The following is a 21,469-nucleotide window of genomic DNA, read 5'->3' on the forward strand; positions in this document are numbered from 1 at the left end:
CTGTGTCTTTAGTCTACCTGTGTCTTAGTCTGCCCTGTGTCTTAGGCCACCTGTCTTAGTCTACCTGTGTCTTTAGTCTACCTGGGTGTCTAGCTCACCTGTGTCTTAGTCTCACCCCTGTGTCTTAGCCCACCTGCAGGGGTCTTAGTCCACCTGTGTCTTAAAGCCGTCCACCTGTGTCTTAGGTCTGACCTGTGTCTCAGTTCACCTGTGTCTTAGTCTGAATTGGTGTCTGGTCTGCCTGTGTCTTTAGTCTACCTGTGTCTTAGCTCCACCTGTGTCTTAGTCTACCTGTGTCTTAGTCTACCTGTGTCTTAGGCCACCTGTGTCCAGTCTCACCTGTGTCTTAGTCTACCCAGGTCTTAGTCTACCTGGGTGCCCTGGCTCATCTGTGTCTTTAGTCTGCTCCTGTGTCTTAGTCTCACTCCTGTGTTCTAGTCTACCTGTGTCTTAGCTCCACCTGTGTCTTAGTCCTGCCCTGTGTCTTTAGTTCACCTGTGTCTTAGTCTACCTGTGTCTTAGCTCCACCTGTGTCTTAGTCTACCTCCGTGTCTTTAGTCTACCTGTGTCTTAGTCTACCTGTGTCTTATTCACCTGCTGTGTCTTAGTCTTACCCAGTCTTAGTCTACCTGTGTCTTAGTCTACCTGGTGTCTTTAGCTTTCTTCACCTGTGTCTTAGGCCACCTGTGTATTAGTTCACCCAGTCTTAGTCTGTCTGTGTCTTAGTCTACCTGTGCCTGTTAGTTCACCAAAGTGTCTTAGCCCGCCTGTGTCTTAGTCTACCTGTGTCTTAGTCTACCTGTGTCTAGTTCACCCTTGTGTCTTAGTCTACTGAAAGTGTCTTAGTCTGGTTCTGTGTCTTAGTCTGTTCTGTGTCTTAGTCTACCTGTGTCTTAGTCTGAATCTGTGTCTTAGTTCACCTTGTGTCTTTAGTCTGTGTCTTATCTACTCCAGGTCTTAGTCTACCTGTGTCTTAGTCTACCTGTGTCTAGTTCATCTGTGTCTTAGTCTACCTGTGTCTTTAGTCTACCTGTGTCTTAGTCTACCTGTGTCTTAGTCTACTCGTGTCTTAGTCTACCTGGTGTCTTTAGTCTACCTGTGTCTTAGTCTACCTGTGTCTTAGTCTACCTGTGTCTTAATCTACCTGTGTCTTAGTCTACCTGTGTCTTGGGCCATCACCTGTACCTTAGTGTACCTGTGTCTTAGTCTCACCTGTGTCTTTAGTTCACCTGTGTCTTGTAGTCTACCTGTGTCTTAGTCTGGCCTGTGTCTTATTCACTCCTGTGTCTTAGGCTCACCTGTGTCTTAGTCTACCTGTGGTCTTAGTTCACCAGTGTCTTGGGCTACCTGTGTCTTAGTCTACCTGTGTCTTGGCTCCACCTGTGTCTTAGTCTACCTGTGTCTTAGGCTACCTGTGTCTTAGTCTACCCGGTGTCTTAGTCTTACCTGTGTCTTAGTCTACCTGTGTCTTGGGCCACCTGTGTCTTGGGGCTACCTGTGTCTTAGTTCATCTTGCAGTCTTAGGCTCCACCTGTGTCTTAGTCTACCTGTGTCTTAGTCTAACGGCAAAATCTTAGTCTACCTGTGTCTTAGTCTACCTGTGTCTTAGTCTACCTGTGTCTTGTAGTCTACCTGTGTCTTAGTCTACCTGTGTCTTAGTCTACCTGTGTCTTAGTCTACCTGTGTCTTAGGCTACCTGTGTCTTAGGCTACCTGTGGTATTCACCTGTGTCTTAGTCTACCTGTGTCTTAGTCTACCTGTGTCTTAGTCTCCTGTGTCTTAGTCTTATTCGTGTCTAGTCTACCTGTGTCTTAGCTCCACCTGTGTCTTAGTCTACCTGTGTCTTAGGCCACCTGTGTGTCTTAGTCTACCTGCACCTTTAGTCTACCTGTGTCTTAGTCTACCTGTGTCTTAGTCTACCTGTCTTAGTCTTCCTACCTGTGTCTTAGCTCACTGGTGTCTTAGTCTACCTGTGTCTTAGGGGCTCACCTGTGTCTTAGTCTACCTGTGTCTTAGTCTACCCGTGTCTTTAGTCTACCTGTGTCTTAGTCTACCTGTGTCTTGTAGTCTACCTGTGTCTTAGTCTACCTGTGTCTTAGTCTACCTGTGTCTTAGTCTACCTGTGTCTTAGTCTACCTGTGTCTTAGTCTACCTGTCTTAGTCTGCCTGTGTCTTAGTCTACCTGTGTCTTAGTCTGGTGTTTTATAATTCGTGTCTTAGTCTGCCTGTGTCTTAGTCTACCTGTGTCTTATTCACCTGTGTCTTAGTCTACCTGTGTCTTAGTCTACCTGTGTCTTAGTCTACCTGTGTCTTAGTCTCATCTGTGTCTTAGTCTACCTGTGTCTTAGTCTACCTGTGTCTTAGTCTACACCTGTGTCTTTGTAGTCTACCTGTGTCTTAGGTCTACCTGTGTCTTAGTCTACCTGTGTCTTAGTCTACCTGTGTCTTAGTTCACCTGTGTCTTTAGCCCACCTGTGTGTCTTAGTCTACCTGTGTCTTAGTCTACCTTGTGTCTTTAGTCTACCCGTGTCTTAGTCTCACCCGTGTCTAGCTCCACCTGTGTCTTAGTGTACCTGTGTCTTAGTCTACCTGTGTCTTAGTCTACCTGTGTCTTAAGGGCTACCTGTGTCTTTAGTCTACCTGTAGTCTTAGGTCTGTCTGTGTCTTAGTCTACCCTGTGTCTTAGGGCCACTCAGGTCTTTAGTCTACCTGTGTCTTAGGCCACTCCTGTGTCTTAGTCTACCTGTGTCTTAGTCTACCTTGTGTCTTTAGTCTACCTGTGTCTTTGAATTACCTGTGTTCAGTTCATCTGTGTCTTAGGGGTTCACCTGTGTCTTAGTCTCACCTTGTGTCTTAGTCTACCTGTGTCTTAGTCTTACCTGTGTCTTAGTCTACCCAGTGTCTTAGTCTACCTGTGTCTTAGTCTACCCTTTGTGTCTTAGTCTACCTGTGTCTTAGTCTACCTGTGTCTTAGTCTACCTGTGTCTTAGTCTACCTGGTGTCTTAGTCTACCTGTGTTCCTAGTCTACCTGTGTCTTAGTCTACCTGTGTCTTAGTCTACCTGTGTCTTAGTCTACCTGTACCTTAGTCTACCTGTGTCTTAGGCTACCTGTGTCTTTAGGCTACCTGTGTCTTAGTCTCACTCTGTGTCTTAGTCTACTCCGTGTCTTAGTCTCACCTGTGTCTGGCCCACCTGTGTCTTAGTCTACCTGTGTCTTTAGTTCACTCCTGTGTGGGGTCTTAGTCTACCTGTGTCTTTAGTCTGTCTGTGTCTTAGTCTACCTGTGTCTTGGTTCACCTGTGTCTTAGTCTACCTGTGTCTTAGTCTACCTGTGTCTTAGCTCACCTGTGTCTTAGTCTACCTGTGTCTTAGCTAACCAGTCTTAGTCTACCCTGTGTCTAGTCTACCTTGTGTCTGAGCCACCTGTGTCTTAGTCTACCTGTGTCTTAGTCTACCTGTGTCTTAGTCTACCCGTGTCTTAGTCTACCTGTGTCTTAGCTCACCTGTCTTAGTCTACCTGTGTCTTAGTCTACTCCTGGTGTCTTAGTCCACCTGTGTCTTAGTCTACCTGTGTCTTAGTCTACCTGTGTCTTAGCTCCACCTGTGTCTTAGTCTGTCTGTGTCTTAGTCTACCTGTGTCTTTTAGTCTACCTGTGTCTTAGCTCCACCTGTGTCTTAGTCTACCTGTGTCTTGGGTCTACCTGTGTCTTAGTCTACTCCAGGTCTTAGTCTACCTGTGTCTTAGTCTCACCTGTGTCTTAGTCTGCCCTGTGTCTTAGCTCCACCTGTGTCTTATTCACCTGTGTCTTAGGGCTACCTGTGTCTTAGGCTACCTGTGTCTTGGGTATCTGCCCGTGTCTTAGTCTGCTACCTGTGTCTTAGTCTACCTGTGTCTTAGTCTACCTGTGTCTAGTCTACCTGTGTCTTAGTCTACCTGTGTCTTAGTCTACCTGTGTCTTAGTCTACCTGTGTCTTAGTCTACCTGTGTCTAGTCTACCTGTGTCTTAGTCTACCCTGTGTCTTAGTCTACCTGTGTCTTGCATTCACTCCAGGTCTTGGCCCATCCAGTCTTAGTCTACCTGTGTCTTAGTCTACTCCAGGTCTTAGTCTACCTGTGTCTAGTCTACCTGTGTCTTAGCTCCACCTGTGTCTTAGTCTACCCAGGTCTTTAGTTCACCCAGTCTTTAGTCTACCTGTGTCTTAGGGGCTCCACCTGTGTCTTTTTAGCTCACCTGTGTCTTAGTCTACCTGTGTCTTAGTCTACCCGTGTCTTAGTCTACCTGTGTCTTAGCTCACCTTGTGTCTTAGTCTACCTGTGTCTTTTATTCACCTGTGTCTTAGTCTACCCTGTGTCTTAGTCTACCTGTGTCTTAGTCTACCTGTGTCTTAGTTCACCTGTGTCTTAGTCTACCTGTGTCTTAGCTCATCTGTGTCTTGGTAGTCTACCTGGTGCTTTTAGTCCACCTGTGTCTTGGTCTACCTGTGTCTTATATTCACCTGTGTCTTAGTCTACCTGTGTCTTAGTCTACCTGTGTCTGGGGCTCTACCTGTGTCTTAGTCTACCTGTGTCTTTAGTCTACTCCAGGTCTTTAGTCTACCTGTGTCTTAGTCTACCCGTGCCTTAGTCTACCTGTGTCTTAGTCTCACCTGTGTCTTAGTCTCACTCCTGTGTCTTAGTCTACCCAGTTCCTTAGTCTCCGCCTGTGTCTTAGCTCCCACCTGTGTCTTAGTTCACCTTAAAATCTTAGTCTACCTGTGTCTTAGCTCACCAGTGTCTTAGGCTCACCTGGGTGTTCCTTAGTCTACCTGTGTCTAGTTCACCTGTGTCTTAGTCTACCTGGGTGTCTTTTAGTCTACCTGTGTCTTAGTTCATTCTGTGTCTTAGTCTACCTGTGTCTTAGTCCTCACTCCTGTGTCTTAGTCTACCTGTGTCTTTAGTCTACCTGTGTGTCTTTAGTCTACCTGTGTCTTAGGCTACCTGTGTCTTAGTCTACCTGTGTCTTAGTCTACCTGTGTCTTGAATTCACCTGTGTCTTAGTCTACCTGTGTCTTAGTCTACCTGTGTCTTAGTCTACCTGTGTCTTAGTCAGTCTTGTGTCTTAGCTCCACCTTGTGTCTTAGTCTACCTGTGTCTTAGTCTACCTGGGTGTCTTAGTCTACCTGTGTCTTAGTTCACCTGTGTCTTAGTCTACCTGTGTCTTAGTCTACCTGTGTCTTTAGTCTTTACCTGTGTCTTAGTCTACCCTGTGTCTTAGTCTACCTGTGTCTTAGTCTACCTGTGTCTTAGTCTACCTGTAGTCTTAGTCTACCTGTGTCTTAGTCTACCTGTGTCTTTAGCTCCAATGGTGTGTCTTAGTCTACCTTGTGTTCTTTTAGTCTCCACCTGTGTCTTCATGAACGCACAGGTATTTACAGGGTAGAAAGATAGAATCCTCAATGTAGCTTTCCCTTTTGTATCTCTCTCTCTCTCTCTCTCTCTCTCTCTCTCTCTCTCTCTCTCTCTCTCTCTCTCTCTCTCTATTTATCTATCTATCTATCTATCAATCAATCAATCTATCTATCTATCTATCTATCTATCTATCTATCTATCTTAATCAATTAGGGTATTTCCTTTATCTTCACTTACGATAAATTATCTTACGAGAGTCTTTTAAGGTTGGACAGAGGTCAACAACCCTCAACAGGTGGGGAAGGGGGGGGAGTAATTTGGTCATTTCTAGACATATTTATCTCTTCTACGAAACAACATTAAGTAGAGTCACGGCTCGTTGGCCAGGGATGGCTACTGGTGGTGGTGGTATGTTGAGCTTCTCTCTCTCTCTCTCTCTCTCTCTCTCTCTCTCTCTCTCTCTCTCTCTCTCTCTCTCTCTCTCTAAGAACTAACAACGTACAGTATCAATCGTGGACAATGGGAGGTTGGAGGCAGAGGGGCAGGAGGAGACAGACTAGGAGTAGGGAGAGGTAGGGAACAGGCTGAGGAGAGATGAACTGCCTGGCTGGCTATGCCTCGTGTCCAGGAGAAATCTCGCCTTTCCTTTGACCCTGAATATGTGGTTGGGGGTGTTGGATGTTGATATTTGTTTACCTAAATTATATTATTTTTAGGGAGTTAGTTTTAGTTTAACAAATTTATTGCAAAGCGTAGTACAGTTTGCCTATTCTGAGTAATTCAGTCAGGTCTTGACACTGAGGGGTGGTATCACTTCTCACTGCCACGCAGGACAGAGGTTCGTACACAGAGATGCATCACACTCATTAACAGTACATATACATATATGTACACACACACATATACATATACATACATATACACATATACATACACATACATGTACATATATATATACACATATGCACACATACACACATACATACATACATACATATCGTCGGTCAGATTCATGTGGGTAATGTCACTGTTCACTGCCATGCAGGACAGAGGTTCGTACACAAAGGGAATACATCACATTCATTAGCAGTATATATAGGTCACAGTCATGGGTGATGTCTGTTCACTGCCATGTAAGTCAGTGGATCACATACATTGAGTCATGTTCTAATTGAAGACTAATCAGTGTGGGCCAGCAGCAAATTTGGGATAAACAGCAAGAATGTCCTCAAGCACACCTGATTCAATGAGTAATTACATTGTTCAAGATACAATAAGTCAGGTGGCCTGAAGTCTTTGACAGTGTCACATTCAATAATATAGTGTTCAAGTGTATGCTTTAAAGGTTTATCACAAAGTTTACATGCTGAGTGTCCCGGTATGGGTACAGCGTTAATAACTTGCCAGATGTGTCTGTATCTTCTTCTGGTCACAACTACATCACATTGTCTGGTTCTGTCCTTATGCTGGCCATACCGGTACCTCTTGTCTAAAATTTGTCATATTTACTAATGCTACAACTGCCAGGTCTCTCTGCACTTCTCAGTTCTTCTAGATCAGAGTTCATGATTCTGACTTGAATGTTTTTAAGTACAGCATTGGACAGAGTTTTGTGTTTGTTGATTATTAAAAGGGATTAGTTAGTTAATTGTATTTTATTTAAGGGATATACTTGAAGGACTGGGATGTTATTGTGTTATTAAAAGATAATTGGTAATTTATTAATAATATTTTTACTAATTTGTTGATATAATAACTTTTAGATTACATTTTATTAAGGTATTAAAGGTTATAGATAAATAAAAAATAAATTATCAATCGATCTATTTGTTCTTCTTATAGTTCTTGTTCTTTTGTGTTCTTTGTAAAGTTCAATTTGAGGTTGAACAGTTCTTGTGTTTACTTGAGACAGGTTGTGTTATGTTCAAATAGTTTGTTTATGTTTGTGTTCAAGTTCAGGGTTTTATTAAGTGATATATCTGATGTGTTGTTGTTGTTGTTGTTGTTGTTGTTGTTTGTGTTGTTGTTGTTGTTGTTGTTTGTGTTGTTGTTGTTGTTGTTTGTGTTGTTGTTGTTTGTGTTGTTGTTGTTGTTGTTTGTGTTGTTGTTGCTGTTGTTGTTGTTGTTGTTGTTGCTGTTGTTGTTGTTGTTGTGTTGTTGTTGTTGTTGTTGTTGTTGTTGTTTGTGTTGTTGTTGTTGTTGTTGTTGTTGTTGTTGTTTGTGTTGTTGTTGTTGTTGTTGTTGTTGTTGTTTGTTGTTGTTGTTTTGTTGTTGTTGTTGTTGTTGTTGTTGTTGTTGTTTGTGTTGTTGTTGTTGTTTGTGTTGTTGTTGTTGTTGTTGTTGTTGTTGTTGTTTGTGTTGTTGTTGTTGCTGTTGTTGTTGTTTATTTGTTGTTGTTGTTGTTGCTGTTGTTGTTGTTGTTTGTGTTGTTGTTGTTGTTGTTGTTTGTGTTGTTGTTGTTTGTGTTGTTGTTGTTGTTGTTGTTGTTGTTTGTGTTGTTGTTGTTGCTGTTGTTGTTGTTGTTGTTGTTGTTGTTGTTGTTTGTTGTTGTTGTTGTTGTTTGTGTTGTTGTTGCTGTTGTTGTTGTTTGTTGTTGTTGTTGTTGTTGTTGTTGCTGTTGTTGTTGTTGTTTGTGTTGTTCATTTGTTGTTGTTTGTGTTGTTGTTGTTGTTGTTGTTGTTGTTGTTTGTGTTGTTGTTGTTGTTGTTGTTGTTGTTTGTGTTGTTGTTGTTGTTGTTGTTGTTGTTGCTGTTGTTGTTGTTGTTGTTGTTGTTTGTGTTGTTGTTGTTGTTTGTTTGTTGTTGTTGTTTGTGTTGTTGTTGTTGCTGTTGTTGTTGTTGTTGTTGTTGTTGTTGTTTGTGTTGTTGTTGTTGTTGTTGTTGTTGTTGTTGTTGTTTGTTGTTTGTGTTGTTGTTGTTGTTTGTGTTGTTGTTGTTTGCTGTTGTTGTTGTTGTTGTTGTTGTTGTTGTTTGTGTTGTTGTTGTTGTTGTTGTTTGTGTTGTTGTTGTTGTTGTTTGTGTTGTTGTTGCTTGTATTTGCTGTTGTTGTTGTTGTTGTTTTGTTGTTTGTGTTGTTGTTGCTTGTGTTGTTGTTGTTGTTGTTTGTGTTGTTGTTGCTTGTGTTGTTGTTGTTGTTTGTGTTGTTGTTGTTGTTGTTGTTTGTGTTGTTGTTGCTGTTGTTGTTGTTGTTGTTGTTTGTGTTGTTGTTGTTTGTGTTTATTTGTTGCTGTTGTTGTTGTTTGTGTTGTTGTTTTGTTTGTTGTTATTATTATTATTATTATTATTATTATTATTTTATCCTTAAACCAATAACACAAATAATTAAAATAATTAAGAAGACAAATTCTACCAAATCCTTCTGTTACGTAACAAGACATTTACTCTCCCAGGTAATGGTGCAGACAGTGTGTTATGGTATGTCGGTGACGTATGAGAGTTAGAGGTGTTTAAACCACGCCATTATAGTGGTGCCAGAACCCCTGACCCTGATATAGTGTGGCTACTGTGTTTTAGTGTGTGTGTGTGTGTGTGTGTGTGTGTGTGTGTGTGTGTGGTGATCAATCTACATATTCCGTCTCTTTTTCCCCTAAGTAATGACACCTCAGGTATCTCATGGCAGGTGTGCTTGACAGTGACCATGACAGGACGACCTTCATCTTGACAGTGTATGTGTGTGAAAGTTTTATACAGGATTTATACAAGTCAGTAGTAGTATCTCTCTCTCTCTCTCTCTCTCTCTCTCTCTCTCTCTCTCTCTCTCTCTCTCTCTCTCTTTCTCTCTCTCTCTCTCTTCTCTCTCTCTCTGCTACTGGACCATTGAACAAATTGAATTTCTCTGAACAAACACTCGAGGTAGACTAAAACATTGGTGACTGAGTCCATCGCGTGACTGGAGTACACGAGAGGTGACCAGTGAGGAACAAGTACATCGAACATTAAGGAACACGGAACAAGTACATTAGAGGTGTGTGTGTGTGTGTGTGTGTGTGTGTGTGTGTGTGTGTGTGTGTGTGTGTGTGTGTGTGTGTGTGTGTGTTTTCAGCAAATTATAGGTGCGTCAGAATAGTTTTGCAATATAAACGCACCTCCTTCCTTCCTTCATTCCTTCCCTCCTTCCCTCCCTCCTCCCTCCTGCCTCCCTTCCTTCCTTCATTCTCCCTCCCTCCCTCAATCCCTCCCTCCCTCCTCCTTCCTTCCTTCATTCCTCCCTCCTCCCTTTCTTTCCCTCCCTCCCTCCCTTCCCTCCCTCCCTCCCTCCATCCTTCCTCCTTCCCTCTCTCCTCCTTCCCTCCCTCCCTCCGCTTCCTCCTTCCTCCTCCTCCCAGAAGCACCAGGGGGAAGTATATATCACCTGTAATTAGTATTCACCTCAGAGTCTTACCTGTGATCACCCAAGACTTCACCTGTTGACCCCTAAGTAGTGTGTTTAGTGAGTATCTGGTTCTCTAGTGTCCGGTATTTTGGTTTTCCGTTACTTTATGTCCGGTATTTTAGTGTCCGGTTCTCTGTTCATTTGGCCAATTTCGTTACTTTTGTTTTCGGTTAATTTTTCTCGTAAAATAAATGGGATATTTACTATGTATGTATGTATATATGTATGTATAGTATGTATGTATGTATGTATATATGTAACTAAGTATGTATGTAATTGCTTATATATGTTGTGTTATACAGTATATCGAACTTGTATATTTCCCGGTGTATATATCTGCTTCTATGTATGTATGTATGTATGTATGTATGTATGTATGTATGAATGTATGTATGTATATTGATCACTGTTAAGGAGATAAATATTGACTTCTCCATCAGGAACAATTGTCCCACTGAACGAGAAAACCGACTTTACCATCAAGGTTCATTAAGGCGAGAATTAGATGCGATTAGTTTAGTGTGGTCTCTCTCTTGCATATTAATTTGTTGATTATCTTAACGAGGGGAGGGAGTTGGTCTTGATCCACTGAGACCACCTGGAGGGACGGAGTTGATTACGTTAGGTACCTGTGAGTGAGTTACCTGTGGTTGAGTTACCTGTGGTTGAGTTACCTGTGGGTGAGTTACCTGTGGGTGAGTTACCTGTGGTTGAGTTACCTGTGGTTGAGTTATCTGTGGATGAGTTACTTGTGGGTGAGTTACCTGTGGGTGAGTTACCTGTGGTTGCGTTACCTGTGGGTGAGTTACCTGTGGGTGAGTTACCTGTGGGTCAGTTACCTGTGGGTGAGTTACCTGTGGTTGCGTTACCTGTGGGTGAGTTACCTGTGAGTTACCTGGGGTTATTTTACATTTGGTTGAGTTACCTGTGGGTGCGTTACCTGTGGTTGAGTTACCTGGGGTTGAGTTACCTGTGGTTGAGTTACCTGGGGTTGAGTTACCTGTGAGTGAGTTACCTGTGGTTGGGTTTTAATGTTTTTACGAGTCACTTACGCAGTTCAGTAAGTCGTAAGTGTGTTTGTGTAAATATGTTTGTATAAGTGTATTTGTTTTATTGTGTTTGTTTTGTTGTGTTGTTTGTGTAAGTGTGTTTGTGTAAGTGTGTTTGTGTAAGTGTGTTTGGTTTAGGCAGTCTAGGTTTGTTTCGCCAGCTGGTTACCGGCAACATTCAAGAAGCCGGAACCTGTCTGAGATGTGTGTGTGTGTGTGTGTGTGTGTGTGTACATTTGTTTGTGTGTGTGTAGACGTGTATAAATTTGTTTGTTTGTGTGTGTGTGCAGACGTGTATACATTTGTTTGTGTGTGTGTGTGTGTGTGTCTCTGTGTATATAAACATGTTTGCATTATTAAATCAGTTTGTTTACACACTGAAACACACTCGCCATAACCCCATAAATAAGCGCCACTGTGGGAAGGGATTCTAACCGTGGTACCAGCGTCTCAGGTCGGTAATAGACACAGCAGGGTAGCCACCTCACCGCCAGCTTAACGAGCGATAAACTCGTTGGTGGGGTCGTTAAGCTGATGGATTGATTATAAGCTCGTTAGCCCTGTGTGTGTGTGTGTGTGTGTGTGGTTTAACCCTCTATCTATCTATCTATCTATCTTCAGTAACCCACCCACACACACACACACACACACACACACACACACAGTTGTTCACTAAACTGTTCATAATAACTTCTTTGTGTTCTTCCATCGTGTTATGTTCTCCCCTATAAGTAAGTGTTAATCCTCAGCGGGGTTGTGTGGCTAATGGGATACTTGTGTGGCAAAAGGTGTAATGGTAGATGGTTATTTATGTACTGGGGGGAGCGGGTAATTACTGGGGGTGTTGGTTATATACTGGAGGAGGGAGCTGTTTGTGTGTTGGGGAAGAGGTGTTTGTGTGTTGGGGGAAGAGGGGTTTGTGTGTTGGGGAAAGAGGTGTTTGTGTGTTGGGGAAGGGTTTGTGTGTTGGGGAAGAGGGGTTTGTGTGTTTGGGAAGGGGTTTGTGTGTTGGCGGAAGAGGTGTTTGTGTGTTGGAGGAGGGGGAGGTGTTTGTGTGTTGGAGGCATTGGGTATGAACTTCACCTAACCTAACCTAGCATAACCTAACCTAACCTAACCTAGCATAACCTAACCTAACTTAGCATAACCTTTAACCTCCTTTAAACCCTGACCTCCACCAAGCCTCCTCCTAAACACCCTCAGACGTGACCTCCAGCACCCCGGCCTCTCACCTGCGAGTCACGAGATGACCATTTATCAAGGGCTTGTGTGTGTGTGTGTGTGTGTGTGTGTGTGTGCGTGCGTGCGTGTGTGTGTGTGTGTGAAGCAGGAGGAAGAGAAAGAAGATTATTATGAAGAAGAGAGGAAGAGGGAAAATGTGAAGAAGAGAATAAAGCAATCAAGGAAGAGGGAGGGAGGAAGAGGAGGTGTTGGAGGAAGAGGTAAAGAGGAAGAGGAAGAGGAGGAAGAAGAAGAGTAAGAACAGAAGAAGAGGAAGAAAGAACACAGAGGAAGAGTCATCAAGTGAGGCTAATGACAGATCTAGTGGTCTAATTCCTCAATGTCATCATAACCCAACCTGATGACTCTTACAACTCGGTAAAGAACTATTCCCTCAGCTCTAAAGTCTTCAAACTCACTCCCTACCTTTATCATAAGTGTCGATAATCCGGGCAGTTTCGATAATTCAGGAAGTGTCGTTAATTCGGACAGTTTCGATAATTCGGGAAGTGTCGTTAATTCGGGAAGTGTAGATAATTCGGACAGTTTCGATAATTCGGGAAGTGTCGTTAATTCGGACAGTTTCGATAATTCGGGAAGTGTCGTTAATTCGGACAGTTTCGATAATTCGGGAAGTGTCGTTAATTCGGGAAGTGTAGATAATTCGGACAGTTTCGATAATTCGGGAAGTGTGGTTAATTCGGGCAGTTTCGATAATTCTTGAAGTGTCGTTAATGCGACCAGTTTCGTTAATTTGGAATGTTTTAACAAATACGGTACATCAAGGGGCATGATCGACTAGTACCCACCAGTACCCACCACGACCCACCAGTGACCCACCAGTGACTATTACGACCCACCAATGACCCAGCATAACCAACCAGGACCCACACACACACATCAAGATATATCACCAATGAATTATCAACTAATGCCCCGGATAATGACTGAGCAGATGTTGTCATTTTATTGGAGAATCAATTAGCTGTGGTTAGTTAATTGACTTTTTGGAGCATGCATTAGCTTTCACCAGCTAATTCAATTTAATGTGTTAGCTTTAACAGATTAATGGATTTAATACATTAGCTTTACTGAACTAACTGGATTTAAAACATTTATGTACCAGGATTATGAGGATAAAACCCATTGGTTTTAAAAGGTCTCAGATTTTAGTGTAGGTCAGAAAACACAGCGAGTGTGTGTGTGTGTGTGTGTGTATACAGCACTGTTCACTCGAACTTTAGGGGTTCTTCTAACGTCATTGTGGCATCACGCAGGATGTTTTGACATCATCGTAACGTCAAGGGATCCTCTGTCGTCATCGTAACGTCACAGGGATCCTATGTCGTCATCGTAACGTCACAGGGATCCTCTGTCTTCATCGTAACGTCACAGGGATCCTCTGTCGTCATCGTAACGTCACAGGATCCTATGTCGTCATCGTAACGTCACAGGGATCCTATGTCGTCATCATAACATCACAAGGGATCCTCTGTCGTCATCGTAACGTCACAGGGATCCTATGTCGTCATCGTAACGTCACAGGGATCCTATGTCGTCATCGTAACGTCACAGGGATCCTCTGTCGTCATATAATGTCACAGGGATCCTCTGTCGTCATCAGTAACGTCACAGGGATCCTCTGTCGTCATATAACGTCACAGGGATCGTCGTCATATAACGTCACAGGATCCTCTGTCGTCATCGTAACGTCACAGGGATCCTCTGTCGTCATATAACGTCACAGGGATCCTCTGTCGTCATCGTAACGTCACAGGGATCCTCTGTCGTCATATAACGTCACAGGATCCTCTGTCGTCATATAACGTCACAGGTCCTCTGTCGTCATTGTAACGTCACAGGGATGCTCTGTCGTCATCGTAACGTCACATGAGGTTCCTCTAACAACTCCCCCTAGGACAGGAGGGAACATTAAACATATTCATGTTTTTGTGTTTTACATTTTGTCAATGTCAATGAAAATAAATGTTGTTTTACCTAATTTAGTTTCATCTCATGCATCAGTTGTTTAGAGCTAATTGATTTTCTCTCAATATATATATTTTTGGACAAATTGTGTTATTTCTGATGTGTTAGAAATATATGCTAATTGTGACCACTATGCTACACTACACTACACTACACTACACTACACTACACTACACTACACTACACTACACTACACTACACTACACTACACTACATTACACTACACTACACATTCCTCGTGGGTCAACAGGACCCTGACTTGCTCTTTTAGTAGTGCGGAAGTGACCATTTCTTTCTCTCTCTCTCTCTCTCTCTCTCTCTCTCTAGAAAATGGCTGTTAATGTCTCTTCCACCTAGAAAATCCAATAAATGACCATGCTGATAATTGAACTGTAGTGAATGTATTAATTGTTAAGATGTAAACAAAAACATTTTTCCATGTAATTTTTTTGTTTTAATTATTATTATTTTTGTTTATCTTTCCAGCGAAACCAACCGGCTGGACACGGGCCTGTTGGCGGAGGTGTGGGACAAGGGTGTTATATGGGACAAGGCCTTGGGATACCTGTGGCTGCCCCTCACCAACATCCAGTACTCCAACGAGGTGAGGAGAGTGAGGTGGGGAGGGGTGTGAGGGAGGGAGAGGGAGGGTGTGAGGGAGGGAGAGGGTATGGGGGTGGCTCCTATCCCACCTTTACCACACACACACCCAACACACACACACACACACACACACACACACACACACACACACACACACACACACAGGAAGGAAGAAATCTGGAAACTATACTGTGTTTTGTATGTGGGGACCTTGGAGGCTACCTGAATTTTTTATTAACCTATGACCTTTTGTAGCCATGTACTAGGTCAGACAGACAGACAGAATAACTAAACAGAAAGAGAATATCTATCTATCTGTTTCTTTTTGTTATGTCTGTTTATCTATCTATATGTCTGACTGTCTGTCTGTCTGCATGTATGACTGTCTTTCTATCTGTCTATCTATATGTCTGCATGCCTGTCTATTTATATGTCTGCATGCCTGTCTATCTATCTACAATTAATGTTGTCTAAGTTAATGTTATATTTATATAATTTTATCTATATTTATCATATTAGTTTAAATTATATAAGACATCAGCTGTTATACACAGGAGATAATGTCTTTATATAATTTATATATATAATTTAACTATAATTATTGTTTGTTATTATTTACCGAACAGATTCCCATTATTATTGAGGTCAGTTCAGTGGTGACGTGTATTTTGTATTTTTGGTATTTTGTATTTTTGGTATTTTGGTAGTTTTGTAGTTTTGGTATTTTGTATTTTTGGTATTTTTTATTTTATTTTATATATTTTTTTTTTTATTTATTTATTTATTTTTTTTTTTATTTTTTTTTTATTTTTATTTTTTTTTGGTTTGATGGTAATTATAGTACAGCTTATTTACTCATATCAACAGTATATTACAGTATCTTTATATCTACTGTATTCCTTAGGCTTATGTAGTGTACTGTCGTATTATATGTAGTGCTGTAGTGCTGTGATATTTAACCGGTTATTACACAATGAATCACACAGGTAATATTTTTTTTTCCCTTTTTCTCGTCATTTAGGGATTTTTTTTAGCGTCGTGGTGTTGTGGGGAGAATTTTAATAATTTACTATATTTTGACCAGTAGTGTATTAATTTTACTTAATTATGTAATGAGTAGTGAAATAATTAATTAATTTTGCGGTGGATTATATCAGTTATCTAATATATTGTCTTATGTAGATAAATATATTGTAGTTTGAGGTATTTTATGTAGTGAAATACAGTAGGTTAATATTAAAGTGTATCTTATGTAATGAAGTTTATTTTTTGAAATGTTTTATGTAAGGAAATGTTGTATATATTTTGTATTTTAATGTAGTTTAAGGAAGTCTTGAGAATTTTATGTAATGGAGCAGTGTTAACAGTGACAGGGCAGTGTTAACAGTGACGGGATAGTGTTAACAGTGACGGGATAGTGTTAACAGTGACGGGATAGTGTTAACAGTGACGGGGTAGTGTTAACAGTGACGGGATAGTGTTAACAGTGACGGGGTAGTGTTAACAGTGACGGGATAGTGTTAACAGTGACAGGGCAGTGTTAACAGTGACGGGATAGTGTTAACAGTGACGGGATAGTGTTAACAGTGACGGGATAGTGTTAACAGTGACGGGGTAGTGTTAACAGTGACGGGATAGTGTTAACAGTGACGGGGTAGTGTTAACAGTGACGGGATAGTGTTAACAGTGACGGGATAGTGTTAACAGTGACGGGGTAGTGTTAACAGTGACGGGGTAATGTTAACAGTGACGGGATAGTGTTAACAGTGACGGGATAGTGTTAACAGTGACGGGGTAGTGTTAACAGTGACGGGGTAGTGTTAACAGTGACGGGATAGTGTTAACAGTGACGGGGTAGTGTTAACAGTGACGGGATAGTGTTAACAGTGACGGGGTAGTGTTAACAGTGACGGGATAGTGTTAACGATGACGGGATAGTGTTAACGATGACGGGATAGTGTTAGCAGTGACGGGATAGTGTTAACAGTGACGGGATAGTGTTAACAGTGACGGGATAGTGTTAACGGTGACGGTAGTGTTAACAGTATCGGGGAGTAGTGTTAACAGTGACGGGGTAATGTTAACGGTGACGGGATAGTGTTAACAGTGACGGGATGGTGTTAACAGTGACGAGGTAGTGTTAACAGTATCGGGGTGTAGTGTTAACAGTGACGGGGTAGTGTTAACATTGACGGGGGTAGTCCATTAACAGTGACGGGATGAGTGTTAACATTGACGTGGAACTGTTAACGGTGACGGATAGTGTTAACAGTGACGGGATAGTGTTAACAGTGACGGGGGTAGTGTTAGCGGTGTCAGGGCTAACGGTAACACGTCCCCAACGGTGACGGGGCCGCAACGGTAACATCCCAACAGTGACGGGGGCCACCAACGGTATATAACGGTGACGGGGCCTGTACGGTGGCATGCCTAACAGTGACGGGGCCACCAACAGTGCCCTTCCCCCTCTCCCCCAGCAGTATATAAACTAACTAATGGTGGTGTTGCAGGAGGGAGAAGGCCGCTGGTATGATCTGGACGCCGAGAGATTGATGGAGAATGGAGAGGTCAAAGGTACTGCTAATCCAACTGGTGATTCCGTACTGCTGGACTGCCGCTTCGAGTTACCGTGGGGTATGTAACTCTTAACTAATCCTCTATGTTATCTATTTTTTTTAATTTCTTTCTTTTTATGCTATTTTCAGGGAGTTTGCATGAATTTAGGTACTCCTTATATCAATCTTGTAGTTTTATTGTTATTTATGCCATTCTTGTGTGTGGTAATGAGTTGTTTGTGTGTTTTTAGAAGTTTGTTGATGAGTTATGTAGTATTGGAGTATTTATGGGTGGTTTTATTATGGTGTTGTGGTTGATTTGTTATTTTATTCGATTTGTTGTTTTTTTTTTGGTGGGTATAATTATTTTTTTTTTTCGTGTGTTTTTTATTGTTTGTAATTTGTGGGTTGTAGTGAATTTTTTATAGTGTGTGTGTGTGTGTGTGTGTGTGTGTGTGTGTGTGTGTGTGTGTGTGTGAATATATCATACCTACAATATTTAGTTTGGTTTAAGTCAATGAGTGAAATGTTTTTACTGATTCAATAGTGATGTGAGGGCCTTTTGCTGTGTTGTGTCTTCAGATATGAGTGTGAATATATGTCCAGTGTCATTAACTAGTTCCAAGTGTATATATCAACTGTACTTTTCAGCCTCAGGTAAATAATTCAAGAAGAAAACGGTATAATCTTAAATAATTCAAGTATAATTATATAACGTATCGTCTTAGTAAATTGAGTCATACATCAGTACGTACATTCTTCTTCATTAATTAATTTACAGGTGAATATACAGGTAAACTCATTAAGTAAACTCTAATTAAACCTGTTATTGTTTTACCTGGTGGTTCTTGTTCCATTATTTGTTTACCTTAGTTGTTCAGGGAGATATATTAGGTATATTGTCCCATTCAATGACATATTAAGTACAGGTATATTGTCCCATTCAAAGATTAAGCACAGGTATATTGTCTCATTAATGATCAATTAGGCCTATACTGTACAGGTGTCATTAAGAAATAAATTATGCCTATGTATCATTAACTCACTGTGGTCATGCCGTAAGTACACTACATCATACTAACTGTTAAATCACATTATGTTAACTAAATGACTCATCCCCATAAACGTTTTCATTAACAAATACGTAAACTAACATAAATTACCCACTTTCTTTATTAACCTTTGACCTTATGGGAATTATAAACAGGCACTGTGTTATTCCTCTAATTCTAATTATATAAAAATCTTTCAAAATACAGAGAATGTATTTAATTAATTTTTTTCAATGTTAAATAATAATAAATGTCATATATTAGCCGTGATGTTTACATATAAATTGGTATATATTTTTTGGTATATTGAATTTTATTTATCGGTGTTTACTGTTTAGTATAAAAATTCCGTATATCTAATGGGGGTAATTTTTTGTTTGTTTGTGTGTGTGTGTGTGTGTGAAAAGTAAACAACTGGTGAAATTATATAGAAACTGAATGAAAGACAAAATAAGTGAGATTCCCCTTCGTCTCCTCTTGTTTTTCCTTCATTACATCTGTTTATTATTAATCTCCCATAACTCTACACCATTTGTACAGTTCACTTTTAAACTCCCTTCAGCACTACCAAACTAAGCAGTGTACTATACCCCTTCAGAAACTCTCAAGTGTTAAAAAGTTTTGAAAAGTTTTGAAGGGTCAGTAAGAAATGTCTGTCGAGGGAGAACTGCCTAGAATTTGTGTTGGTAACTAAATCATATTCAGGTATTGGTAAAGAATTCAGGTAATTGGAGCACTTGAACATTAGGCACCCCAGTTTATTTTACCCGATCATTAAATGGTTACAGTAGCATAACGTAGCCTATCCTAACCTAACCTAACCTTACCCAGCCTAACCTAACCTAACCTAACCTTACCCAGCCTAACCTAACCTAACCTAACCTAACCTAACCTATCCTAACTAATAACTTTATAAATTATTACAAAAAAAGGTGTGAATTCAGGCCACCCTCATACACTAACTCCTGTATAGAACACTGCTAAGTTATCCCTTTAGTTCTGGTCTAATTCTTATAGTTTAAACCTTTAATAAAACACTAATAGAAACTAATAGTATAAATAATTCATAATTAGTAACTTTCTCTCCATCATTAAGAGGAGAAATTATCACAAACTTTCAGTATTTTTCAGTATTTTATTAAATTTTCTTAGCATGATTTGTAACCTTTTCACATGTTGCATCGTCATGACCTTAATTGTCCCCTCACCCACCTGTCCCCCTACCCCCTCACCTGCCCCCTCCACCACCTCACCTTCCCCAACCCCACCACCCCCTCACCTTCCCCACCCTCACCCCACACCTCTTAATGACGATGGTATGTGTTTCAGGAAATGTGTCTAAATATATTGTGTTCCTGTGTCTTTATAATGCTCTGTGACACACCTCTATTTTACAGGTTAATTACAGGTACGTTAGTTTTTTTTATGGAATTTACGATTTTGCGTCTCGTTAATGAGTTTTTTTGTGTTTATTAATGCTAGTGTGTGTGTGTGTGTGTGTGTGTGTGTGTGTGTGTGTGTGTGAACAAAGACTATCAAATGAAGAATAAATTAACTTCCTCAAATCAAACTTCACATTTTTATTCTATTCACCAGATCACAAGTGTCGGAAATAAGAGACAAATCCAGAAATTATTTATTCTTAATTTATTCACTTTATTTATAAACTAGAGATATTTATAATATTTATTTTTTTAACATAAATTTTTAACTTTATGTCAACTTAGTCTGAACTCTGGGAAGTGGTTGTTGTTGTTTTGGTCTCAGAGTGAAAATGGTGATGATGAGAATGTGTCTGTCTGTCTGTCTGTCTGTCTGTCTGTCTGTCTGTCTGTCTGTCTATCTGTCTGTCTGTCTGTCTGTGTGTGTGTCTGTCTGTGTGTGTGTCTATCTGTCTGTCTGTCTGTGTGTGTCTATCTGTCTGTCTGTCTGTGTGTCTGTCTGGCTGTCTGTCTGTGTGTCTATCTGTCTGTCTGTCTGTCTGTGTGTCTGTCTGTGTGCTCTGTCTGTCTGTCTGTCTGTCTGTCTGTCTGTCTATCTATCTATCTATCTGTCTGTCTGTCTGTCTGTCTGTCTGTCTGTGTGTCTGTGTGTCTATCTGTCTGTGTGTCTGTCTATCTGTCTGTGCGTCTATCTGTCTGTGTGTCTGTGTGTGTGTCTGTGTGTCTGTCTGTCTGTGTGTGTGTCTGTGTGGTGATACAGACACTCATCTAACTCACTGTGTGTTGGTAAGGTTATAGTGTGATGAGTTATGACCTTTTAAGACTCACACTCTGTTAGGCATCAGTCCTTATGTAAACAAACAGGTAAATAACAACAAGAAATGAATGAGTGTGGCTGGGTGTGTGGTTGGGTGTGTGGCTGTGTGTGGCTGGGTGTGTGGGTGGGTGTGTGGGTGGGTGTGTGTGGCTGGGTGTGTGGTTGGGTGTGTGGGTGGGTGTGTGGTGGTGGCTGGGTGTGTGGCTGGGTGTGTGGCTGGTGTGTGTGTGTGTGTGGGTGTGTGGGTGTGGCTGGGTGTGGCTGGGTGTGTGTGGCTGGGTGTGTGGTGGGTGTGGTGTGTGGGTGTGGGTTGGGGTGTGGTGGTGTGTGGTGTGGTGGTTGGGTGTGTGTGGCTGGGTGTGGCTGGGTGTTGTGGTGGTGTGTGTGTGGGTGTGTGGTGGGTGTGGTGGCTGGGTGTGTGGCTGGGTGTTGTGTGGGTGTGTGGCTGGGTGTTGTGGTGGTGTGGGGTGGTGTGGTGTGGGTTGGGTGTGTGGGTGTGTGGTGTGGGTGTGTGTGGTGTGTGTGGTGGTGTGTGTGGGTGTGGTTGGGTGTGTGGCTGGTGTGTGTGGGTGGGTGGGTGGGTGGGTGGGTGTGTGTGTGGTGTGTGGCTGGGTGTGTTGTGGTGTGTGTTGGGTGTGTGGTTGGGTGTGGTGGTGTGTTGTGGGTGTGTGGCTGGGTGTGTTGTGGTGTGTTGTGGGTGTGTGGTTGGTGTGTGGGTGGGTGTGTGGCTGGGTGGGTGGCTGGGTGTGTTGTGGGTGTGGCTGGGTGTTGTGGTGGTGTGTTGTGGGTGTGGCTGGGTGTGGCTGGGTGTGTTGTGGTGTTGCTGGGTGTGTGGCTGGTGTGTTGTGGGTGTGGCTGGGTGTGTTGTGGGTGTGGCTGGTGTGTGGTGTGGGTGTGGGTGTGGTTGGGTGTGTGGCTGGGTGTGTGGTGGGTGTGGCTGGGTGTGTGTGGGTGTTGTGGGTGTGGCTGGGTGTGTGTTG

The 21,469-nt window shown here is 41.8% G+C and overlaps 1 protein-coding gene across 1 annotated transcript in view; it reads left to right on the forward strand.

The window, feature by feature from the left end:
* Positions 1-21,469, forward strand: part of LOC121865276 — a gene marked incomplete at its 5' end in the record, with an annotated part of 105,981 nt that overhangs the window by 8,845 nt on the left and 75,667 nt on the right. The window contains 2 exon segments of the mRNA XM_042364631.1: positions 14,507-14,624; positions 17,134-17,257. Of these exon segments, the coding sequence (XP_042220565.1) occupies positions 14,507-14,624; positions 17,134-17,257 (242 nt within the window).

The sequence above is a fragment of the Homarus americanus genome, unplaced genomic scaffold, assembly GCF_018991925.1.
Source record: "Homarus americanus isolate GMGI-L3 unplaced genomic scaffold, GMGI_Hamer_2.0 scaffold48830, whole genome shotgun sequence".
Lineage (NCBI taxonomy): Eukaryota > Metazoa > Arthropoda > Malacostraca > Decapoda > Nephropidae > Homarus > Homarus americanus.